The sequence below is a fragment of the Lepidochelys kempii genome, chromosome 2, assembly GCF_965140265.1.
Source record: "Lepidochelys kempii isolate rLepKem1 chromosome 2, rLepKem1.hap2, whole genome shotgun sequence".
Classification (NCBI taxonomy): Eukaryota; Metazoa; Chordata; order Testudines; family Cheloniidae; genus Lepidochelys; species Lepidochelys kempii.
In genome coordinates, this window is record NC_133257.1 from 146,801,261 (window position 1) to 146,824,131 (window position 22,871).

The 22,871-nt window shown below is 39.6% G+C and overlaps 1 protein-coding gene across 2 annotated transcripts in view; it reads right to left on the reverse strand.

Annotated features, from left to right (window-relative positions):
• SLC12A7 (solute carrier family 12 member 7) overlaps positions 1 to 22,871 on the reverse strand; it is a 334,571-nt gene that overhangs the window by 63,341 nt on the left and 248,359 nt on the right. For both annotated transcript variants that reach the window (XM_073332427.1, XM_073332428.1), the window contains 4 exons: positions 20,998 to 21,096; positions 15,855 to 15,974; positions 9,300 to 9,404; positions 7,734 to 7,902 (listed from right to left, as the gene is read on the reverse strand). In XM_073332427.1, the coding sequence (XP_073188528.1) occupies positions 7,734 to 7,902; positions 9,300 to 9,404; positions 15,855 to 15,974; positions 20,998 to 21,096 (493 nt within the window). The remainder of the gene's footprint in view (positions 1 to 7,733; positions 7,903 to 9,299; positions 9,405 to 15,854; positions 15,975 to 20,997; positions 21,097 to 22,871) is intronic.

The following is a 22,871-nucleotide window of genomic DNA, read 5'->3' on the forward strand; positions in this document are numbered from 1 at the left end:
TCAGCCTCTCCTCATAAGTCATGTGTTCCAGTCCCCTAATTATTTTTGTCGCCCTCCGCTGGATGCTTTCCAATTTCTTCACATCCTTCTTGTAGTGTGGAACCCAAAACTGGACACAGTACTCCAGATGAGGCCTCACCAATGTCGAATAGAGGAAAACGATCACGTCCCTTGATCTGCTGGCAATGCCCCTACTTATACATCCCAAAATGCCATTGGCCTTCTTGGAAACAAGGGCACACTGTTGACTCATAACCAGCTTCTCATCCACTGTAACCCGTAGGTCCTTTTCTGCAGAACTGCTGCCGAGCCACTCGGTCCCTAGTCTGTAGCAGTGCATGGGATTCTTCCATCCTAAGTGCAGGACTCTGCACTTGTCCTTGTTGAACCTCATCAGATTTCTTTTGGCCCAATCCTCTAATCTGTCTAGGTCCCTCTGTATCCTATCCCTACCCTCCAGCATATCTACCTCTCCTCCCAGTTTAGGGTCATCTTCAAACTTGCTGAGGGTGAAATCCACTCCATCCTCCAGATCATTAATGAAGATATTGAACAAAACCAGCCCCAGGACCGACCCTTGCTAAAGTCAAGGAATAACGCGTCCACTGTCGGAGAACACTTCAATCTCTCTGGTCACTCGATCTCTGACCTAATATTCACAATATCACAACAAAAAGACTTCAAAAACAGACTCCAATGAGAGACTGCTGAATTGGAATTAATTTGCAAACTGGATTCAAACTCAGGCTTGAATAGAGACTGGGAGTGGATGAGTCATTACACAAAGTAAAACTATTTTCCCATGTTTATCCCCCTCCCCCCCCAACTGTTCCTCAGACATTCTTGTTAACTGCTGGAAATGGCCCACCTTGATTATCACTACAAAAGGTTTTCTTCCCCCTCCCCGCCACTCTCCTGCTGGTAATAGCTCATCTTAAGTGATCACTCTCTTTACAGTGTGTATGATAACACCCATTTTTTCATGTTCTGTGTGTATATAAATCTCCTCACTGTATTTTCCACTGAATGCATCCGATGAAGTGAGCTGGAGCTCACGAAAGCTTATGCTCAAATAAATTGGTTAGTCTCTAAGGTGCCACAAGTACTCCTTTTCTTATTGTGAATACAGACTAACACGGCTGCTACTCTGAAACCTGTCAGTGTGGGAGAAGTGGCTGGAGCCAGCAAATGAACACTCAGCAGCCTATCCTGCCCTACCCGTGCCCCAGAAATGCTTCCTGTGGGCTGCTGCCAGCAGGAAGTGAGAGCATGGGGCTGAGGCATTCGTGGCAGACAAAACCCATCTAGACTTTCCCGCAATGCACCATTTGTGAAATAATAGTCTAGTGAATATTTATTTGTATGTGTATTATTTGTCCTTTACATTCTATACTGTTGTATATTTTAATTTATGGGATAGGTACTCAGCACAGGACAGGTGCCTACAGAGAATACTTTTGTAAGTTTGACAAATACTGAGAGTATTTTAGGAATGCAAGTTAAGCAAGTCTTCCCTAAAATTGTTATTTTTATATCTGGCTTCAAATTCTCCCAGGTTATGACAAAGCAATGACTTTTTAAAAGAAAACTTTGAGCTGTTTTATTGTAAGTAAATAATCAGACAAATGCTAGGTGCTATGCCATACTTAGAGCTTCTGTTTTTCTGGGTTTATTCATCCTGTTTTGGGGAGGGTTATTTTTAGCAATTTTTGAATTTTATATAGATGTCAAAAATCAGGAGTTTAGGGCTATTTCTTTGTATATACTGTAATGAATAATGTATATTATACACCGTATAATACTACAATATACAGTATATGTTACTGTAATAATTAATCTCTTTGTAATATTCCCTTGTGTGAAAAAGCACGGTCTGTGCTTTGCCAACACATTAATGTACTTTAATAATCATACTCCTGTATACTACTGCTCTGTAGACAAGCTGTACATCCATAGATATAATCTACCATTTCTGGATCTTCTGCAGTGTTTATTGGACAAGTACAGATTTCATATTTTATCTATCTATATCAGGGGTATTTTATCAGTATTTATTGGTTAAAATAAAAAAACAGAAGTGATATCCATACTTAATTTTTGTACTATTCTAGTAGTTTAATATGATCATATCATGGATAATGACCAGGGTAGTGTTCCCAATGTTCCTCTCTTCTGCCCTGTGCTCCTTATAGAGGTCCTAACCTACCAGGTTGAGAAACACTGTTATAGATCAAATTTTCTTTTAAAGAGAAAAAATAAAATGCATTAAACTGAATAAATTCATTAAAACTACAATCTTCATATTGATAAATCAATTCAGTTTCATATAGCTTTTACTAAGATATTTTAAAAGAAATGAATCTGTTGTTCTGGGTGGAAGCCTTCATTTAATAAGATTTATGAACCCCTAGAGTTTCTGAAATATGGCAGTAAGCTCAGTAATTGAATTTCTTTTTGAATGACATAATTCTATCATCATTGTATTATAGACCCCCAAAGTTATCTCAGAAGAAAATCCAAAAAAATCTTAATCAGTACCTTGTTACAATTAATTTTGAAGATAAGCTCTTTGAACTCCTTCCATGAAAATTTAGATTCAGCTATCAAATCGCAAAACAAAGTTATAAAATTAGATTAAGAAAAAATGAGAGGGAACAAAGAATAATGAAACCCATGAGCCTACACAGAAAGAAATCCAATTACTGAGATAATTATCACCTCCTTTATCTGAAAATTAGATTTACTCCTTAATACTGAGACACAAATTAATCAGGTCAGTTCACCTAAAAGAGACCACAAGGAAGTACCTGTATTTACCTGAAAAATGTGCCAATACCTATTTGAATCTATAAGTAGAATATATTTTATTAAAATCCAGACTGTCATGCTCATTCAAAATAAATTGCTACGGCTATGTCTACACTATGGACCTTATAGTGGCACAGCTGTACCGCCGCAGCTGTGCCTCTGTAAGGTCTCCTGTGTAGCTGCTCTATCCCGGCGAGAGAGCTCTCCTGCCAGCATAATCAAATCACACCCAACAAGCAGCGGTAGCTATGTCAGTGGGAGATGCTCTCCTGCCGACATAGCATTGTCCACACCGGTGCTTTTGTCAGTTAAACTTGTCAGTCAGGGAGGTGGTTTTTTCACACCACTGAATGACAAAAGTTTTGCCAAAAAAAGTGCTAGTGTAGAGAAAACCTAAGTTTAATTGGTTGCAGCTTCAAAGAATTTCCAGTGTTGGGGAGCTCTCAGCTGGCAAGTAAACATTATTGGCTTCTACAGAACCAGCTCCAGCATACTGGGCATGCCTGCAATAAAAGGAGTATGGCCAGAGCACTTCTGAGCCCCATCTATTCTCGACTGACAGATGGCCCCTTTGGTCTTTTACTTTGATCTTTATTCAGAGGGGGAAAAATTGAAAAAAAAATTAAAAGGGGGATCACACTGAATGAAGTACATTGTCTTTGATACCATTGGCCATTAATTATTCTTGACATGCCCTGGAACCTCGGAAGGGGTAGACAGAATTGCTTCAGTGGCTTTGTTTCTGATAGGTTCCAGAAGGTAGAGTGATATTGAGCAATTGCTCATCTACTCCAACAACACCCTCATGCAGAGTTCCATGGTGTTTTTTTTAATTCTGTCATCTTTCTTGTTCAATATGTACATGAGGCTGTTATGTGTGAATTGTGATGCCTCTAGGACAGGGGTGGGCAAACATTTTTGGCCCGAGGGCCACATCAGGGAATAGAAATTGTATGGTGGACCATGAATGCTCACAAAATTGGGGTTGGGGTGCGGGCTCTGGGGTGGGGCTGGGGATGAGGGGTTTGGGGTGCAGGAGAATGCTCCGGGCTGGGATCAAGGGGTTTGGACAGTGGGAGGGGGATCAAGGCTGGGACAGGGGGTTGGGGTGTGGGAAGAGGCTCAGGGGGTGCAGGCTCCAAGTGGTGCTTACCTCAAGCAGCTCCTGGAAGCACTGGCATGTCCCTTCTCCGGCTCCTATGTGGCAGCGCGCGCGGCCAAGAAGTTCTGCACGCTGCCCCATCCACAGGCACCGCCCCTGCAGCTCCCATTGGAGAGTGTAGGAGCTGGAGCAGGGCCATACCGCGGCTTCCAAGAGCCACGTGGTTCGGCCCCCAACCCTGTGCCCCGGCTAGAGCTCTGGAGCAAGGCCGTGCCGCTTGGTGCTGCCAAAAGCCAGCCCCCTGGCCGAGCGCTGTAGTTTGCCCATCCCTGCTCTAGGATGTAAAACACACCCACAGCTCTATGCCTCAAATTCATTGGACCCAGCCACTGAAGTTTAATAATTTTATAATTCTAGCCGAAACTGGGACTAGGGATGAGAATTAGCTAACAAACTGAACTTAGATAAAATCAAATGTAATACAAATACAGTAGAACCTTAGTTACTAACTGGCCAGTCAACCACACACCTCATTTGGAGCCAGAAGTATGCAATCAGGCAGCAACAGAAACAAAAAATAAATAAACCGAACACAGTACAGTACTGTGTTAAATGTAAACTACTAAAAATAAAGGGAAAGTTAAAAAAGATTTGACAAGGTAAGGAAACTGTTTCTGTGCTTGTTTCATTTGAATTGAGATGGTTAAAAGCAGCATTTTTCTTCTGCTTCAAAGCTGTATTAGATCAATGATCAGTTGTAAACTTTTGAAAGAACAACCACAACATTTTGTTCAGAGTTAAAAAGATTTCAGAATCATGAACAACCTGCATTCCCAAGGTGTTCATAACTCTGAGGTTCTACTGCAGGAAAAGGAAGCCAACTGGAAGAACTGGTAGAGATCAGCTATATCAGTTAAAGGACAGAGTACTTGCTGTTTATTAAGTTTATAACCAGGGGGATCATGTTAAATTCTTGGTTGCTCATGGAAGTCCAGGTAGCATCCACTACCAAGAGTGCTTTTTCTGCTTGTACCTGGCAAGAAGGCTGCAACCTTTTCTTTTATATGCCAACCTCATAGAAATTATTTATGCCTTTATTATTCAATTAAATTAGTGATACATTAACATGGGTCTACAAATAGGACCCTACATGAAGCTACAATACAGCAGGGATATTAAAACCCTGAGGTACAACTTTTCCCATTATCATTCATTCTGAAAGAAGCAGTCATTTTTCAGGGAGAGATATTACACAATGTAGCACTCTATTTCTGATTGACTGCTATATGCCAGGTAGAGGCATCACCATGGGCAGCTGTCCATCATTGTAGCCTACACTCCCACCGAGGAAACTACAGATGTTAATAAAGATGAATTCTATCAGCAACTAGCAGCAGTGACACAATCCATTCCTTTGCATGACAAATTTATTATACTCAGAGATATGAACTTCTCACCAAGTTGCCCCAGAAATGTCTTCAAAATTTTTCTTGGGCCATTTTGCTTGGGAACTATAAATGATTACTCTAGACGATTACTCTCCTTTTGCTCTTCTCACAATATTGTCATCACCAGCATTTGGTTCAGGTACTTGGGATCCTGGCTGTCTAACAATGGCTGGATGAGGAAGGAGCTGGACCATAACTTGGTCCGGAATTAGGGTATAATAAGGGCATAGTGGGTCTACAGAGGTGCAGAACCCCTGGCAAATAATGACCATCATCTCCTTGTTGCTAAAATGGCAATTACTCCCTGGTTTCAACATAAGAGCATGCCTGTTATGATACATAAGGCACAATGCATCTGTGAAGACTCAGCACTTGCTAACAAGTACTCTGTCACAGTGAAAAATAAATTCTATGCACTTGGCACGCTCCTGGATGACACAGTATTAGCCTGGACTGCCATAAGCACAGTCATCCAAGAAACTGTAAATGCCATCCCACAATCAAAATGCTACAAGCAATACTCCTGGCTATCCTCTTTCCCCAAGATGCTGCCCCTTCCCCTAGTGCCCCTCCTTGTCCCCCGGAGGCCCCGCCCCTGGCCAAGCCAGAAGCCGGAGTGGGGCTAGGGAGCCTGGCCTTGCCCCACTTGGGGTCAGGGTCGGCCGAAGCAGCCCCCTGCCCATGTCCCTGCCCCCTGGGCCCCTTGCCAGGGCAGGTGGAGGGACCCAGCTCCCCACAGCTGCCCGTGCAGCTCTTATCCTGACCTGGCTCCGGCCAAGGGGTGGGGCCTGGAGCCACAGCCCGGCCATAGTAAGAGCTGCACGGGCAGCTGTGGGGAGACAGTGCAAATCCTCCAGGCTGCTCTTGGGCCCCTTGCACTGCAGGAAGATGGATGGTCCACTCCAGCTCCCCACAACTGCCCACATGGTTCTTACTATGGCTGGGCTGTGGTTCCAAGAGCCATGCGGCAGCTGTGGGGAGCCAATGTGGACCACAACTGCCCGGGCTCCATCAGCTGGGCTCCATCAGCTGCTGGCCTACTAGGGAGATGGGAGCTTGGGGGGGGAAGAGGATGGGAAGGGGGTGGGGTCTCGTGGTGAAAAGTGGGAGGGCCATGGCCCCTGGCCCTCCTGTTCTGGTGCCCCTGCTTGATGACCCTGTTCACAGCCAACTTATATCCTTCTACTTCCTTAGGTTTCACAACCAGAATGACAATATCACTTCCTATTACATTAGGAAGATTATAATGACCTAAGGAATGAAGACCTGGTCACTTCAAAGATCTACCAGATTAGTCAGTTTTCTTCATTTTGTAAAAAAGGCATTTTAAAAACTGTTATATAAAGAGTTTGATTTCAACTGTATGTTTTAACCAAGTAAAATATTAGGACTGTTCCATGGCCAAATAAGATACATACATATTTTTCGTAGAGCAATATTTGAATGGCATAGTAAAAGGTAATCTGACTTACAACTCTCCTACAGTGGTTAACACTAAACAGTGTGATATCAGCTCACTACAATACTTCATGTAGGAATAGGAAAGTAGTAATTGTGATAAAGTCAATATCACACTAAGATACAGGGGCTTGTCTACATAGTAAGGTAGTGTTCACCAGCTGGGGTGTACAGTCTAGCATGCAACAGCATGTCTCTCACTAACTGGCTGCATAGACCTGCTGGTGCATACGAGAAATTCCCTTCTGTGCACTCGTGTAGAACTGTATAAAACAGGACATCAGTGTGCACTAGGCAACTTTTAGTGTGTACCAGTAGGGTCGACACAGCCAGTTAGAGACATGTTGATGCGCACTAGAATTTACATCCTACCTGGTGCACACCAATGCACAGTGTAGACAAGCTCATGAAAGCATCTTCAAAACCTTTTAAATTGCTTTTTTAATTAAATATTAGCAAGGAATTTTCTAGGCATTCCCTATGCTGAAGTGGAGGTAGTATTGCAATAACATTATCCAGTTTTTAAAGGTGATCACTGAAATAAATACATTTTTTAGAGTCAGCCACTCTATATGAACCACTATGTGAATGTGTTTTACCACTCCATATGGGAGACCACTGAGCCCTCCTGATCCTACTTTGGATTTATCCTAAGAAAACTAGCAGAATAATAGCTAGATATAATAATATCCTTCTAAATTTTATAAAGAATTTTCATAATTCGATTCCAATCACTAAGCTCATTTTAGTATATAAAAGCATTAAATTTTTTGAGTCAAAACTTAACCTTGCTTAAATGCTTTACAGCAGCCCATATTGATGCAAAATGCTAATTCTTCAGAAAATCCTGGCACCATTTCATTGAAACTTGAATCTAAACAGAACCTGTAAGTATTTGCAAGTTGCCTTTTGCATACCTCTTCAGCTTTTTGAGCTTCTATGTATTTGTCCAAGTAGATTCCCTGTAGTACAGAGCCCACAATAGTCAATCCTTTACCAGCCTTCAACTGAGAGGTGAAAGAAAGCAATCTAGGGTGTTTAACCACCTGTTCCGAGTCCAAATTCAACAAAACCAAGACTTGAGGTCTGCAGTATTCAAAAAAAAAAAAAAAAAAAGAAAGACAACTAGAAAATTAAAATTATAACAGAATCATTAATAATCAAATGTTCTAGTGTTCAATTGCAAACAAGATAAACTATCAAGCAAAGAAGCCCAGACAAATTTTAGGTCATCAAACTTTGTCAGAGAACTGATAATGTAGAATATCTATAGAGATATATAGCACTCTCTGCTGACCTTCTGTTGTAGCTTTACTCTTAAAAATGGCAGATTGTTAATTATTCAGCAATCTTCTTGTTTCAGAGTCAAATCTGCTTACTTATTCAGCAATCTTCTTGTTTCAGAGTCAAATCTGCTTACTTAATTGACAAAATTATTTTTCTGACATTTGTCATTGTTATAAATCCAAAATAGCTATGAGAGAGTATAGGGTTCTACTTCTTTCTTCAATATCAGCATAATTGTTAATTAAATTCTAATGGCAAGATCAAATTCTACCTTCAATTACACCAGTACAACATCAGACTATATCAGGACGTTCCCAGAAATATTGCACTCAGAGGTTAATATTCTAACATTAAAAAATGTCTAATTAATGTGAAATAATCAGGCCTTTTATCCCACTTGTCACTTCCAAAGTCTAATTATCAAGAAGTGCCATTATAATAAATATAATAAAACATGGATTTTAGAAACGGCCATTAACATTAAGAAAAATAAAACCTCATGTTAAATAAGTGTAGTGGAGCCACTTATAATCAACTTGGATTTAGTTGAAATTTTATTAAGTAAAATAAATTAAGAAATTACTAAAAATAACTGTGTGACAGAGTACAGGAGGCTAACAAGTACCCAGCCCTGTGATCACTTAAGCACTGATTAGTTCCCCTGGAGAAGACTGATTGTGGAATCTGCAGCTAATTGGCTGACCAGTCTGGGAGGCTGATGAGCCACTTAGCTTTCAGATGAAACTATAAAAGAAGACACAGAAAGGAAGTGAGGGAGAAAAAATTTGGTTAGTTGAGCACAGTATGCAAGGGAGAGATATCACTGTTCCTCTCTGGCCCTGAGGGACAGGCAAGAAACTACTCTGCGTATTTGGCTGCACAAGATTGTATTGGGGTTGGTGGCAGGAATATAAATAAAATAATGTGGAGGTGCCACTCACTGGAGAGTCAGACATTTCTAGGCATGACAGGGTGGGAACGGAGCATGGCTTGTTACACACTGCAATGTGCAAACTCCAATTCTAATTTCAGTGAACTTTGGCTATTAGTTTAGTTGTTTTATAAACATAATATCTCTCTATGAATCCTGCACTAGTTTTAAGATTACTGAAATCTACACAGTGTTTCATCATCAGCAACATTCCTACTTCTAAAATTATTCATATTTAAAGTAGGGGGACTTCATGGATTCTTACCTCCAGTTTTTCGTGTGAGGAGGACCATGTTCAACCCGAAGTAAAGCATAGCGAGCTGCATTCAAGGATAACCCCCTGATTCCATCACCCCACTCTTTTTCAGCTCTTCAAGATATAGAAAAAGGGATTGCATTAACAGAGTACCTTTTCTAATGCAATATAAAACAGTCTCTTTATAATGAAATGACTTGTTTAGCTGACAGAACACATTAAAAAAAGACATCCTATATGAAGGATTGTACAGTGTTACTCACAATTCGCCTCATAAAATTGGTTCTGTTACTCCCATAACCTAAGGATTTAACAAACTAAATCCAATAATCATATTTTAGGTGGGAAAATTAAATAAAAATGTTAGCTATTTGAGCACTGGCAAAAGACCAAAAAAAAAATCATTCCTCTCGCTACAGAACTGGCAATGGAGCCTTTGCTCCCCATGTAAATAATGAAGAGGACAGGTCACTGATAATACATCTACACAGCCCGCGGCAGTAAGCCTCCCACTCTGGATTGACAGAGTTGTGCTTATGCTACCACACTAAAAATAGTTGTGTAAATGCTGCAGCTTGGGCTAGAACTCAGGCTCTAAAACCTAGAGAAGGGGGCGGGGCTTCAGATCCCAAGCTCCAGCCCAAGACGCAAGTTCAAAGAGTTGCTTGCAGAGATATTTTTAGTGTGGTAGCATGAGCCCCATGAGCCTGAGTCTGCTGACCCAGGCTGGGAGGCTCGATTCCACGCACTATGTCAACATACCCTGATACAGAGCAATCTGGACCACTAGGCTGGGCCCAAATAAACAATATGGGTTTTAATATGACTAAATGTAAATGTATATACCTAGGAACAAAGAATGTAGGCCATAGTTACGTGATGGGGGACCCTATTCTGGAAAGCAGTGACTCAGAAAAAAAATTGTACAAACTCCCTGTGGCCAAAAGGGCTAATGCAAATCTTGGATGCATAAACAGGGGAATCTCAAATAGGCATAGGGAGGTTATTTTACCTCTGTATTTGGCATTGGTACAATCACTGCTGGAATACTCTGTTCAGTTTTGGTGTTCGCAATTCAAGGATGTTGATAAATTTAAGAGAGTTCAGAGAAGAGCTATGAGGATGATTAAAGGGTTAGAAAACATGCCTGATAGGGATAGACTCAAGAAGCTCAATCTATTTAGCTTAACAAAGAGAAGGTTAATGTGTGACTTGATGACAGTCTGTAAATACCTACATGGGGAACAAATATTTAATAATGGTCTCTGCAATCTAGCAGAGAAATATACAACGTGATCCAATGGTTGGAAGTTGAAGCTAGACAAATGTAGACTGGAAATAAGGCACACGTTTTTAATAGTGAGAGTAAGTAAATAGTGGAAGCAGAGTAAGTAAGCAGTGGATCCTCCATCACTGACAATTTTTAAATCAAGATTGAATGTTATTCTAAAAGATATGCTGTACAAATAATTTTGGGGAAGTTCTATGGCTTGTGTGATATAGGAGGTCAGACAATGATCATATTGGTTCCTTGTGGCTTTGGAATCTATGGATCTATGAATGCGAGACTTGATTGGTTAAAAAACTCAATATACAATCTGACGAGATGCCTTTTTTGCAAGGATTTTCCTTAGCAAAAGGAATGAATAGGAACCAAAAACTCTCAATCTCTTAAGGTGCCACAAGTACTCCTTTTCTTAATCAAAACTGTTACTGATGTTTCTGGAGACTAACCTATGAATAACCTCATTACCTGGTGCCTATAACCTGTGGGAAGCTATGAGCTCCACTGATTATTGAAATGCTATGATCACTTCATGGTCATTCATCCTCGTCCATTCTCATTCATTCTATACCTCTCCTATCTACTGTTATATCAGAACTGAGAGAACCAGAAATAGGGACCAGATGTCCCGATATTATTGGAGCCTCCCGATATTAGGGGCTTTGTCTTATATATGCAGCTGTACCCCCCCAACCTCTGAAAAAAAGTGTACAGATTTTTCATACTTGCTATCTGGTCACCCTAGCCAGAAATTAGTTTGGCCCCAATTGTGAGGAATTCATTGCAGAATTTGAGCTATACTGTGAATTTTTCTGCTGCAGGGAATTTGTTTTAGCATATAAAACTGTTCCTTGTTCTTTTCTTATTTTGGCATCAGTAAGCTCCAGATATTTTTATTCTCCTCAGAGTACTATGACTGCTTTTTAAGAGGTTAAAGATAAATAATATGCTAGACAAAATGCATGGGTGGTCTAATATAGAACTGGCCAAAACATGGGATTTCCACTTGCAGGAAATTTCTCATTTTATGAAATTTGGTTTTGTTCCAAATCAGAATAAAATCATGCTTATTTTATTTAAACTTTTCCAAGAACCAGAAATATCCCCAAAAAATCATTTTAGCAACACCAACATAAGGTGTTTCTGAAACAAAATTTGCACCCCAACCCTGACAGCTGCTGTCAGAAATTAATGTTCTTGTTGGCTTCATCACTGCTATTAGCATTTGGAAGCTTCTGTGGCTCTGAAGCAGCCCTATCATGCAGATTGCCCTTGTCTGGGGACCCAGGGCTTCCTGACACTTCGGTCAGCTAGTGGGAATCTGGAAGCCCTGGAAGGGTGTCTCCCTGGCCCAAGGCAGTCCATATGGCACCACTGCCCTGGAGCTGTAGACCCTGGAAGCGCTTTCCAAAACGTCCAGGCTTCCATGCTCCCTGCTGCAGAGCCAGGGCACCTAGGACTTCCAGGCTCATGGCATGGAGCCTGGACATCCTGGCATGGCTGTCTGCCCTGGAGCCACAAGTCTCAGAAGACGCAGACTCCTTAGCAACCCAGCAAGCTGGCAGGCAGGATTCCATCTGTGGAAAGTACAGAAGATCTTCTTATACACACAAACCATGAAAAAATGAGTGTTTACCACTACAAAAGGTTTTCTCTCCCCCCCACAAACCCACTCTCCTGTTGGTAATAGCTTATCTAAAGTGATCACTCTCCTTACAATGTGTATGATAAATCAAGGTGGGCCATCTCCAGCACAAATCCAGGGTTTAACAAGAACCTTGGGGGGGGGGGGAAGAGGTATGCAAGGTAACCTATTTCCCCTTGTTTTTTCCTCCCCCCCTCCCCCCCCAGACGTTCTTGTTAAACCCTGGATTTGTGCTGGAGATTGCCCACCTTGATTATCATACACATTGTAAGGAGAGTGATCACTTTAGATAACCTATTACCAACAGAAGAGTGGGTTTGTGGAGGGGGTGGGGAGAAAACCTGGATTTGTACTGGAAATGGCCCAACTTGATTATCATACACATTGTAAGGAGAGTGATCACTTTAGATAAGCTATTACCAGCAGGAGAGTGGGGTGGGGAGGGAGAAAACCTTTTGTAGTGGTAAACACTCATTTTTTCATGGTTTGTGTGTATAAAAAGATCTTCTATACTTTCCACAGTATGCATCCAATGAAGTGAGCTGTAGCTCACAAAAGCTTATGCTCAAATAAATTGGTTAGTCTGTAAGGTGCCACAAGTACTCCTTTTCCTTTTCAATGTGGCAACTCCAATAACAAAGTTATTTTATCAGTTCCCCCAGTTTTCTCTTTCATAACTAGTATATTTGTATTCCTACCTTGAAGTATTAGTTTCAGTGCATTCATTTTGCCAAATATGTCCACCAGGTACATTAATGTAGTCAAGGACACTTTACACATGGGATCTGCAAGATGTGGGGAACCACTCTTCCTGTCTGAGTTCACAAGTTCAGGCAAGATTGCTTAAATTTATCCTTCATAGATTCCTATATATCAGGGGTAGGCAACCTATGGCATGCGTGCCAAAGGTGGCACGGGAGCTGATTTTCAGTGGCACTCACAGTGCCCGGGGCTTGGCCACCAGTCTGGGGGGCTCTACATTTTAATTTAATTTTAAATGAAGCTTCTTAAACATTTTAAAAACCTTATTTACTTTACATACAATAGTTTAGTTATATATTAAAGACTTATAGAAAGAGACCTTCTAAAAACATTAAAATGTATTACTGGCATGCGAAACCTTAAATTAGAGTGAATAAATGAAGACTCGGCACACCACTTCTGAAAGGTTGCCAACCCCTGCTATAGATTCATAGATTCCAAGCCCAGAAGGGACCACTGTGATCATCTAGTCTGACCTTCTGTACAACACAGGCCATAGAACTTTCTGAAAGTAATTCCTAGAGCAAATCTTTTAGAAAAACCATACAATCCTGATTTTAAAAGTGTCAGTGATGGGGAATCCACTACAACCCTTGGTAAATTGTTCCAATGATTAATTACTCTGACTACTAAAAATTTACACCTTATTTCCAGTCCGAATTTGTCTAGCTTCAACTTCCAGCCATTGGATTCTGTTGTACCTTTCTCGGCTAGACTGAAGAGCCCACTAACAACTATTTGTTCTCCATGTAGGTATTTATAGGCTGTAATTAAGTCACCCCTAAACCTTCTCTTTGTTAAACTAAATAGATTGAGCTCCTTGCATCTATCCCTGTAAGATATGTTTTCTAATCCTTTAATCATTCTCATAGCTCTTCTCTGAACTCTCTCCAATTCTTCCACATCCTTCTTGAATTGTTGGCACCAGAACCAGATACAGTATTCCAGTAGTGTTTGCACTAGTGCAAAATACAGAAGTAAAATAACCTCTCTACTACTACTTGATAGTACCCTGTTTATGAATTCAAGGGTCTAGCCCTTTTGGCAACAGCATCACACCGGGAGCACGCAGTTAGCTGATTATCCACCATAACCCCCAAATCTTTTTCAGAGTCGCTGCTTCATTCTGTATACCTTCTTTGTTCTTAAATGTGTGTATTTACATTTATCATTAAAATGCATATTTTTTCCTTGAGGCCAGTTTACCAAGCAATTCAGATCATTCTGAATCAGTGACCTGTCCTCTTCACTGTTTATGAGTCATATGATCTTTGTGTCATATGCAAACTTTATCAGTGATGATTTTATGTTATCCCCCAGGTAATTGATAAATAGCATAGGGCCAAGAATCAATCCCTGAGGCATTTCCATAGAAACATACCCATTTAATAATTATTTCCTGTTTACAATTACATTTTGAGAACTATCAGCTAGTTTTTAAATCCATTTAATGGGTGCCATGTTAATATTAAGGATAAGGAAGTAGAGGAAGAACAGGGAAAAAAAGGAAAGACTGCCCTCACAGCCCAAAGTCTGAGGCCTGGAGAGCTCAGAACAGCTATTTACAGAGGCAGCAAAAAAAATTGTGATGCACTTGCTGAGCAGATGTAACAGTGAAGGGGGAAAAAGTTCTGGCACCAAAAACTGAACATATCAATTGCCTCTATGGTCTTGGTCAATCCATCAGTCATGATTTCTAGATTACAGGACTCTCTATGCACAAGAATGCACACTTTTGATTAATTTTTATTCACAGACTAACTGGATATCAGAGTTACTCCATTAATAACCAGATTTTGAGTAGCACAAAATATTTTCCAGATATCACATAATACACGTGATCATGAATGTTATGTTCATCTCATTATTTCCAAAATTTAGATTAATGCAAGACAATTTACAAGCTTCTTTGTCTCCAATGGTGCCTAGTCAATGGTGCCTAGTCATCTGTATATTTTTTGTTTGACCAAACAGCATACTTCACTGAAGATCAGCAAGAAAAAGAATACAAAACAAAAGATTATTCATCTAAATTTCATCTACAATTGGAGCTGGTCATGAGATACCAAACTCAAATAGACACACCCAAGTTAGTTCTGCAAGCTGGAACAGAACTAGCATGGGTATGTCTATGCAAGCTGTGGATAAATTGGGGAGAGTCCAGAGGAGAGCAACAAAAATAATAAAAGGTTTAGAAAAACTGACATATGAGAAAAAGTTTAAAAAACAGGGCATGTTTAGTCTCAAAAGAAGAAGACTATGAGTGGATCTGATAACAGTCGTCAAATACGTTAAGGGCTGTTATAAAGAGAATGACAATCAATTGTTCCACCATGTCCCATGGTAGTATCAATATTTAATTACTCTCACAGTTAAAAACTTGTGCCTAATTAAAAAATTTGAATTTATCTGTCTTCAGGTTCGAGACATTGGCTCTTTTTGTGCCTTTAATACCTGTTTTTTCCTGCATAAGGGTATATATACACCCTAATTAAGTCATTTCTTGATCTTTTTGATAAGCTAAAAATGAACTCAAGTCTCTCTCGGCAAGACATTTTCCCAGATGTCAAATAATTTTCTGGCTTTTCTGTGTATTATGTGTTTGTATAAACAGACACAGAGCGTCTTGGTACTTTGACATTCCATCTGCCTTGCAGAAAGGAGTGCCTTTTTCATACATACGCACATATGTCATTTTCCTTGAAATTTCCTGCAGAACAGCTGGAATTTTAGGGCTTCAAGACCATGTCACTTTTTAAAGCTTGCTACTTGACATTAACATTCAAGCGTAACATTTCATATTTTCCTGGTATTAATTCCCCAATAAAAAAATTAATTAAATATAACAAATGAATAAAATACATCCTCTTACCCTCTATATTCTATGTACTTGTAAATACATCCTGCAATTAGCATGGCAATCAAAGCATAGTACCAAGAGCAAATGAACATCAAGGCAAAACATAAACTCATCCCCAGGAATGAAAGAGCCCTAAAAAGAAGCACATTTTTGAATTTATAACATGCCTGCAAATGTACTACAAAGTCAATTCTTCCATTAAACTAACTCCCAGAAAGACCTCTCTAACAAAAAAGGCTATTTCATAATTTAAATGCATTGTCAACAATTTTAATAATCATTCTGAAAATGCTGAAAACTGAATACAATATTCAATTTATGCCTTCAATGTTCAATTCTGAATCTCTCTACTTGTGCCTACAACTCTCTTCAAGTTTTAAACAGGTCTTAACGTTATTTAACATCTATAACTTTCAAGTCTATTTTAAACTTCAAAAAATATTCTTCATTATTTATATTATCTATATAAATCCATGTAAAAACAGCCAATATTAACAATATTCTTGTTAAATTCAGTCAATGAAGTATGATATATCTACTGATATGGTGACTTAAGTATGTCATGTGCTAATAAAAACTGGTGTATGATAAGTATCTGTTGTGGTAAGAGACTAAGAAACCTTTTTTATATAAAGGTTAAAAAAAGACAGATTGGGACTTAAAATGGTAAAAAAAAAATGTCAAAGTTGAAAAACAAAAAGGCAGACGTTTAAAAAATAAAATATAAGCAGACAAAAGGTTTTAAAAGAACAAATATACAAATAAGAATTGGTCATTAAATAAACATGCAGAGGTTTGTGGTTTTTGTTTAAATCACACCAGGCAGAAATAGGATGAGGTTTATAAACAAAAGATTATCTGATGAATACCAGCAATGACAGATTTGGGCTGTATACTATATTCCTTTATTAAAAATTCTTACACACTCTTTTTGCAGAGCTCTTATACTCGCAGCAAGCCTTTGAAATTTGGCAAGTGGATTGTCCTGGAGTAAACAAGATGCCTTTTGTTGGCTTCAAGAAAATCTCTTTAGATTTGGCCAAGTTACAAGGTGTCAAAAATTCCAACTTCCTATCTGTTTTTCACAAGGCACAGCCTGTTTTTGGTTTGTTGCCAAACATCCCCAAAATTCTATTAACACTCTAGGCAACCATCTCAGGGCATTTCACTTCAGCAGTTCACACAAAGAGCTGAGACTCCAAACAAGACATAGATAAAATAAATATTATTTTTTTCCTCCCAATTAAAATACCCTTTGGCCTAAGGGAAAATGCATGATGCTTGAACCAAGGGAAAATCCTGGAATCATATTCCCATTGACTTCAGTGGGACCAAAATTTCACCCTTAGTTGTAGACTCAATACTACAACCTGGTGTTAACAGTTCTGTGAACTTCATAGAACTTATTACTGATCACAAGTTGGGAATCCAGATCTCTTTTTTTTTGCCTCTGTCTTCATGAGCAAGGTCAGCTCCCAGACTGCTGCACTGGGCAGCACAGCATGGGGAGGAGGTGACCAGCCCTCTGTGGAGAAAGAAGTGGTTCGGGACTATTTAGAAAAGCTGGACGAGCACAAGTCCAAGGGGCCGGATGCGCTGCATCCAAGAGTGCTAAAGGAGTTGGCGGTTGTGATTGCAGAGCCATTGGCCATTATCTTTGAAAACTCATGGTGAACTGGGGAAGTCCCGGATGAGTGGAAAAAGGCTAATGTAGTGCCCATCTTTAAAAAAGGGAAGAAGTCAGATCCCGGGAACTACAGGCCAGTCAGCCTTACCTCAGTCCCTGGGAAATTCATGGAGCAGGTCCTCAAGGAATCAATTCTGAAGCACTTAGAGGAGAGGAAAGTGATCAGGAACAGTCAGCATGGATTCACCAAGGGCAAGTCATGCCTGACTAATCTAATTGCCTTCTATGACGAGATAACTGGCTCTGTGGATGAGGGGAAAGTGGTGGACGTGGTGTTCCTTGACTTTAGCAAAGCTTTTGCCACGGTCTCCCACAGTATTCTTGCCAGCAAGTTAAAGAAGTATGGGCTGGATGAATGGACTATAAGGTGGATAGAAAGTTGGCTAGATTGTCGGGCTCAATGGGTAGTGATCAATGGCTCCATGACTAGTTGGCAGCCGGTATCAAGTGGAGTGCCCCAAGGGCTGGTCCTGGGGCCAGTTTTGTTCAATATGTTCATAAATGATCTGGAGGATGGTGTGGATTGCACCCTCAGCAAGTTTGCAGATGACACGAAACTGGGAGGAGAGGTAGATACGCTGGAGGGTAGGGATAGGATACAGAGGGACCTAGACAAATTAGAGGATTGGACCAAAAGAAATCTGATGAGGTTCAACAAGGACAAGTGCAGAGTCCTGCACTTAGGACGGAAGAATCCCATGCACCGCTACAGACTAGGGACCGAATGGCTCGGCACCAGTTCTATAGAAAAGGACCTAGGGGTTACAGTGGACAAGAAGCTGGATATGAGTCAACAGTGTGCCATTGTTGCCAAGAAGGCCAATGGCATTTTGGGATGTATAGGTAGAGCATTGCCAGCAGATCGAGGGACGTGTCATTCCCCTCTATTCGACATTGGTGAGGCCTCATCTGGAGTACTGTGTCTAGTTTTGGGTCCCACACTACAAGAAGGATGTGGAAAAATTGGAAAGCGTCCAGCGGAGAGCAACAAAAATGATTAGGGGACTGGAACACATGACTTATGAGGAGAGACTGAGGGAACTGGGATTGTTTAGTCTGAAGAAGAGAAGACTGAGGGGGGATTTGATAGCTGCTTTCAACTACCTGAAAGGGGGTTCCAAAGAGGATGGATCTAGACTGTTCTCAGTGGTAGCTGATGACAGAACAAGGAGTAATGGTCTCAAGTTGCAGTGCGGGAGGTTTACGTTGGATATTAGGAAAAACTTTTTCACTAGGAGGGTGGTGAAACACTGGAATGTGTTACCTAGGGAGGTGGTGGAATCTCCTTCCTTAGATATTTTTAAGGTTAGGCTTGACAAAGCCCTGGCTGGGATGATTTAGTTGGGGATTGGTCCTGATTTGAGCAGGGGCTTGGACTAGATGACCTCCTGAGGTCCCTTCCAACCCTGATAGTCTATGATTCTATGATCTCAAATAGGGCACATCCAAGCCTGAACCACTTATCAATGCTATCCCTCAGAAAATTTGCCAAATATATGTCCTTGGCTATGGTGTCTGTAAAAGCAGGCTACTTCAGCACATGTAACTCTCTTTCAATATGTTGTCTGTCCTCTTCCAGTGGCTGGTCAGGAGAGGATAACAGCCTTTTCATGCTTCCAGCTAAAGTCCTTTAGCTCAAGTGACAGTGCTGCAGTACTAAAATTTAGTAGTTGATTGATGTTTTGGGGGCTGAAAGGGTTAGGGGGAAGGTACGGTGTCATATAATCTGTTTACATTTTATAAAAAAATAGGATGTTGGCTCTATTAGTTTGCAGCAAGGCTTTTTTTTCAGTTATGATGTCATGTTTGCTTTTGCTTTTCAAATGAAAGAGAAGATGTGTAATAGTGCCACTGGGCACAGTGAAATGACCCCGCCACATGACAGGGTAATCCTGATCCATATCAGATGATTGGGAACAGGAAATTTAAAAAAAGAAATAAGTCTCTTTGTAGCACTCCTGCATGTCACATCAACACTAATTAAATCATTAACTTGCCTAACACTTTCCATATTTAAAAGATTCTTATCACCTTTTTCACAGAAGCTCTAATTTCTTCATTGCTTTCATGGGTTGCTACTAATTGTGTTCTCATTTTTTTTGTTGTTGTTTTTTTTTTGGAGTGCCCAACTTCAGACATCTTGGACCTGATTTTTCAGAAGCAGTGAGCACTCATGACTGCAACTATAGCCAATGGAAATTGTAGATACACAATAACACGGATAGTAACAAGAGTGTGGTTTGGAAGAAAGTGCACAGAGTTGGGAGTCAATAAGCCTTCTGTCTAATCCTGGTTCTGTCACTGACTCAGGTATGGCCATAGGCAACTAATTTTGCATGTCTCAGTTTCCTCATCTATAAAATGCGAACTTAATTCTGACATTTCCTAACTTTTGAGAACTTGGCTTTGCAACCTTAACATTTTTATCATAGGTTTCAGAGTAGCAGCCGTGTTAGTCTGTATTCGCAAAAAGAAAAGGAGTACTTGTGGCACCTTAGAGACTAACAAATTTATTTGAGCATAAGCTTTTGTGAGCTACAGCTTACTTCTCTAAGGTGCCACAAGTACTCCTTTTCTTTTTATTTTTATCATAGTTTTCTGTATGTGATTTCATAGATTTTTTAAAAAGAAAACAGGGGAAAAAATTGAATCACGTGAAATAATATTGACACTGACGTGAGCCTTCAGCACAGTTGGAACCTTAACATCTATAGCACAGACCTCTGCCCCTTGAGCTAATGAAGTAACTAACAGCAGTAGTAGCAGCAGTAGGCTGTCATCCTCTTTGTCGACCAGAACTAGAGGGGGTTGAAGCACGCACGTTGTCAGTGAGTTTCACAGATATTTGCTGGGAATTTGCATACTACTTCAGAATTTCACACAATGCATCCACTTTAAGTCCAAAATAACTATCATTTATATGGCAAAATCATGTGCTCCGATAACTGGTTTTTTTAGGACTAGAGCAATGGGTCCTGTAGAAATGTAATTATGTATGTAAGTGTGTAATTAAAGATTGTATGATAATAGATTCACTAAGGGGGCTGAATTAAGGCTGCACAGAGGTTATGTTCATAGACTCATAGACTTTAAGGTCAGAAGCGATTGTCTAGTCTGACCTCCTGAACATTGCAGTCCACAGAACCTCACCCATTCCTGAAATAGATCCCTATGTGCCTTTAACTACAACTATCATTATGTGTGTTCTTGTTCATAACTATTTCTCTCTTGCTTCCCATCTGCATCAAACTTAGAACTAACTGAAATCAACAGGGAAAAAAATATTTTTCCAAACCCTCTCCTCTACTGTAATTTTTCATCTTGTATTAATGTTGTGATAAATTGTTGAAAACAGTTTTACTACCGAAAATGTCCAATGAATGCAAAGCAAACAACAAATAAAAACCAAAATTAAGCCATTAGATTTGGCTCTTCTAAATAAGAAGTGTACATAAAAAGATTTCCTACCAATGGTAGTACTTGAAACGAGGTCTCCAGTTTGGAGTGCATAAAAGAGTTTGCACTGCACAGGCCAAGTTCACAAACATATAGCACATTAGAAAAAACCTGCAAAGAAAGACAAATCTTTTAACTGGGAAATGAACTCTACAGTCTCACATACAAAATCTATCAAGAGAGTAGGGATAAATAAATATATTTACAGAAAGTTCAGATTAGTATCAGAACATGGGAATTACAAAGCCAGATCAGAACAGTGATTCTTCTAATATACTATCCAGTCTCTGATAGGTCAGTACCAGATGTTTCAAAAGAAGAAGCAATAAACACTTCAGTAGATAATCAAAGAATGAGCTATCAACATGGAAAGCTTCTTCCTATCTCCAATCAGCTAGAATTTTGCTTATACCTTGAAACAAAAAACAGGGTTTATATCCCTCATAAAACTTTTATCAAAAATCTTTGCTATTGTAACTTAAGGCATCTTTTTGTTATTCATATAAAACTCTAATCCTTTTTAGAGTTTTACTAATCTCTTTGTAGAATGTTATACTGTAGTGACTAAGTTCCACAAGTGATATGTTTTGTTAAAAAGCATTTCTTTTTTTTTACTTTTAAATTTAGATCCTTTTAATTTCACTGACTGTCCCTTTGGCCTTGTATTTTAGAAAAGATTAATAAAAATGCCCAGTCTACATTCCCTGTTGCATTATTTCACACACTTTTAGCATGTCCCTTCTTATTTCCCTTCTCCTCTCTAAAACATAGACAAACACCAGATTAAAGCTGTGCCCATAAAGTGTTCAGATCAAATAATTAAGCATCCTTCTTAGACAATGATGAGTCATTTTTTGGTAACTGTTTACACATAATTCTTTTGGTTAAAGATATCACTGCAGATAGGAGAAAATTTAAAAAGAAAAATGCTACTGATGCACTTAAAGTTTTAGAAACAACAAGGAGTGCAGTGGCACTTTAAAGACTAACAGATTTATTTGGACATAAGTTTTCGTGGATAAGCATGCTGCATCTGAAGAAGTAAGTTTTTTACCCATGAAAGCTTTTGCCCAAACAAATCTGTCAGTCTTTAAGGTGCCACCAGACTCCTTGTTGTTTTTGTGGATACAGACTAACATGGCTACCCCCTGATACTTAAAGTTTTAAGGCAAGAGACAGTTTTGTATGCAATAGCTATGGTCACTGGTATATTGTAAGATTTAGTCTAGCTTACTGTCAATGTAAAACCACCCCACATTTTATTACATTTTATTCAAAGGTACTGGAATTACCTTTAAAATAGGAAAGTAATTTGACATTAGCAATATTTTAAAATATAAAAGTATGGAAAACAGCTGCTTATTGCGATACTGTGGGTAAATTACTAGAGAAACTAACCTGATTGAAAGAAATATGAAAGAGGTTTTCAGGATGAGTTATTGAGTTAAACATACGTTACATCACTATCTTCTAAGCCTATGATTTATTGTTTGAAGAGCTCTGTGTAGCTCAAAAGCTTGTCTCTTTCACCAACAGAAGTTGGTCCAATAAAAGATATTACCTCACTCACCTCTCTAATGTCCTGGGACTAGCACAGCTATAACACTAGAAAGATACATTATACCCTGTCAGGCACTCAGATACCACAATAATTAGGGTGATACAAGCACAATAGATGGATTGACAGCTCTTTTAACCATTTCCAATTGTCAGCATCATTTCTGAAGTGTGTACATCAAAACTGGACACAGTATACCAGTAAGGTCTCACTTATACCATATATAAAGGTAATACCACCTCTCTACATCTACACCATGTTTCCTTACTTACTTATCCAAGAAATAAAGAATACAAGCCATTCTTACTTGATGGGAGACTCTATCCTG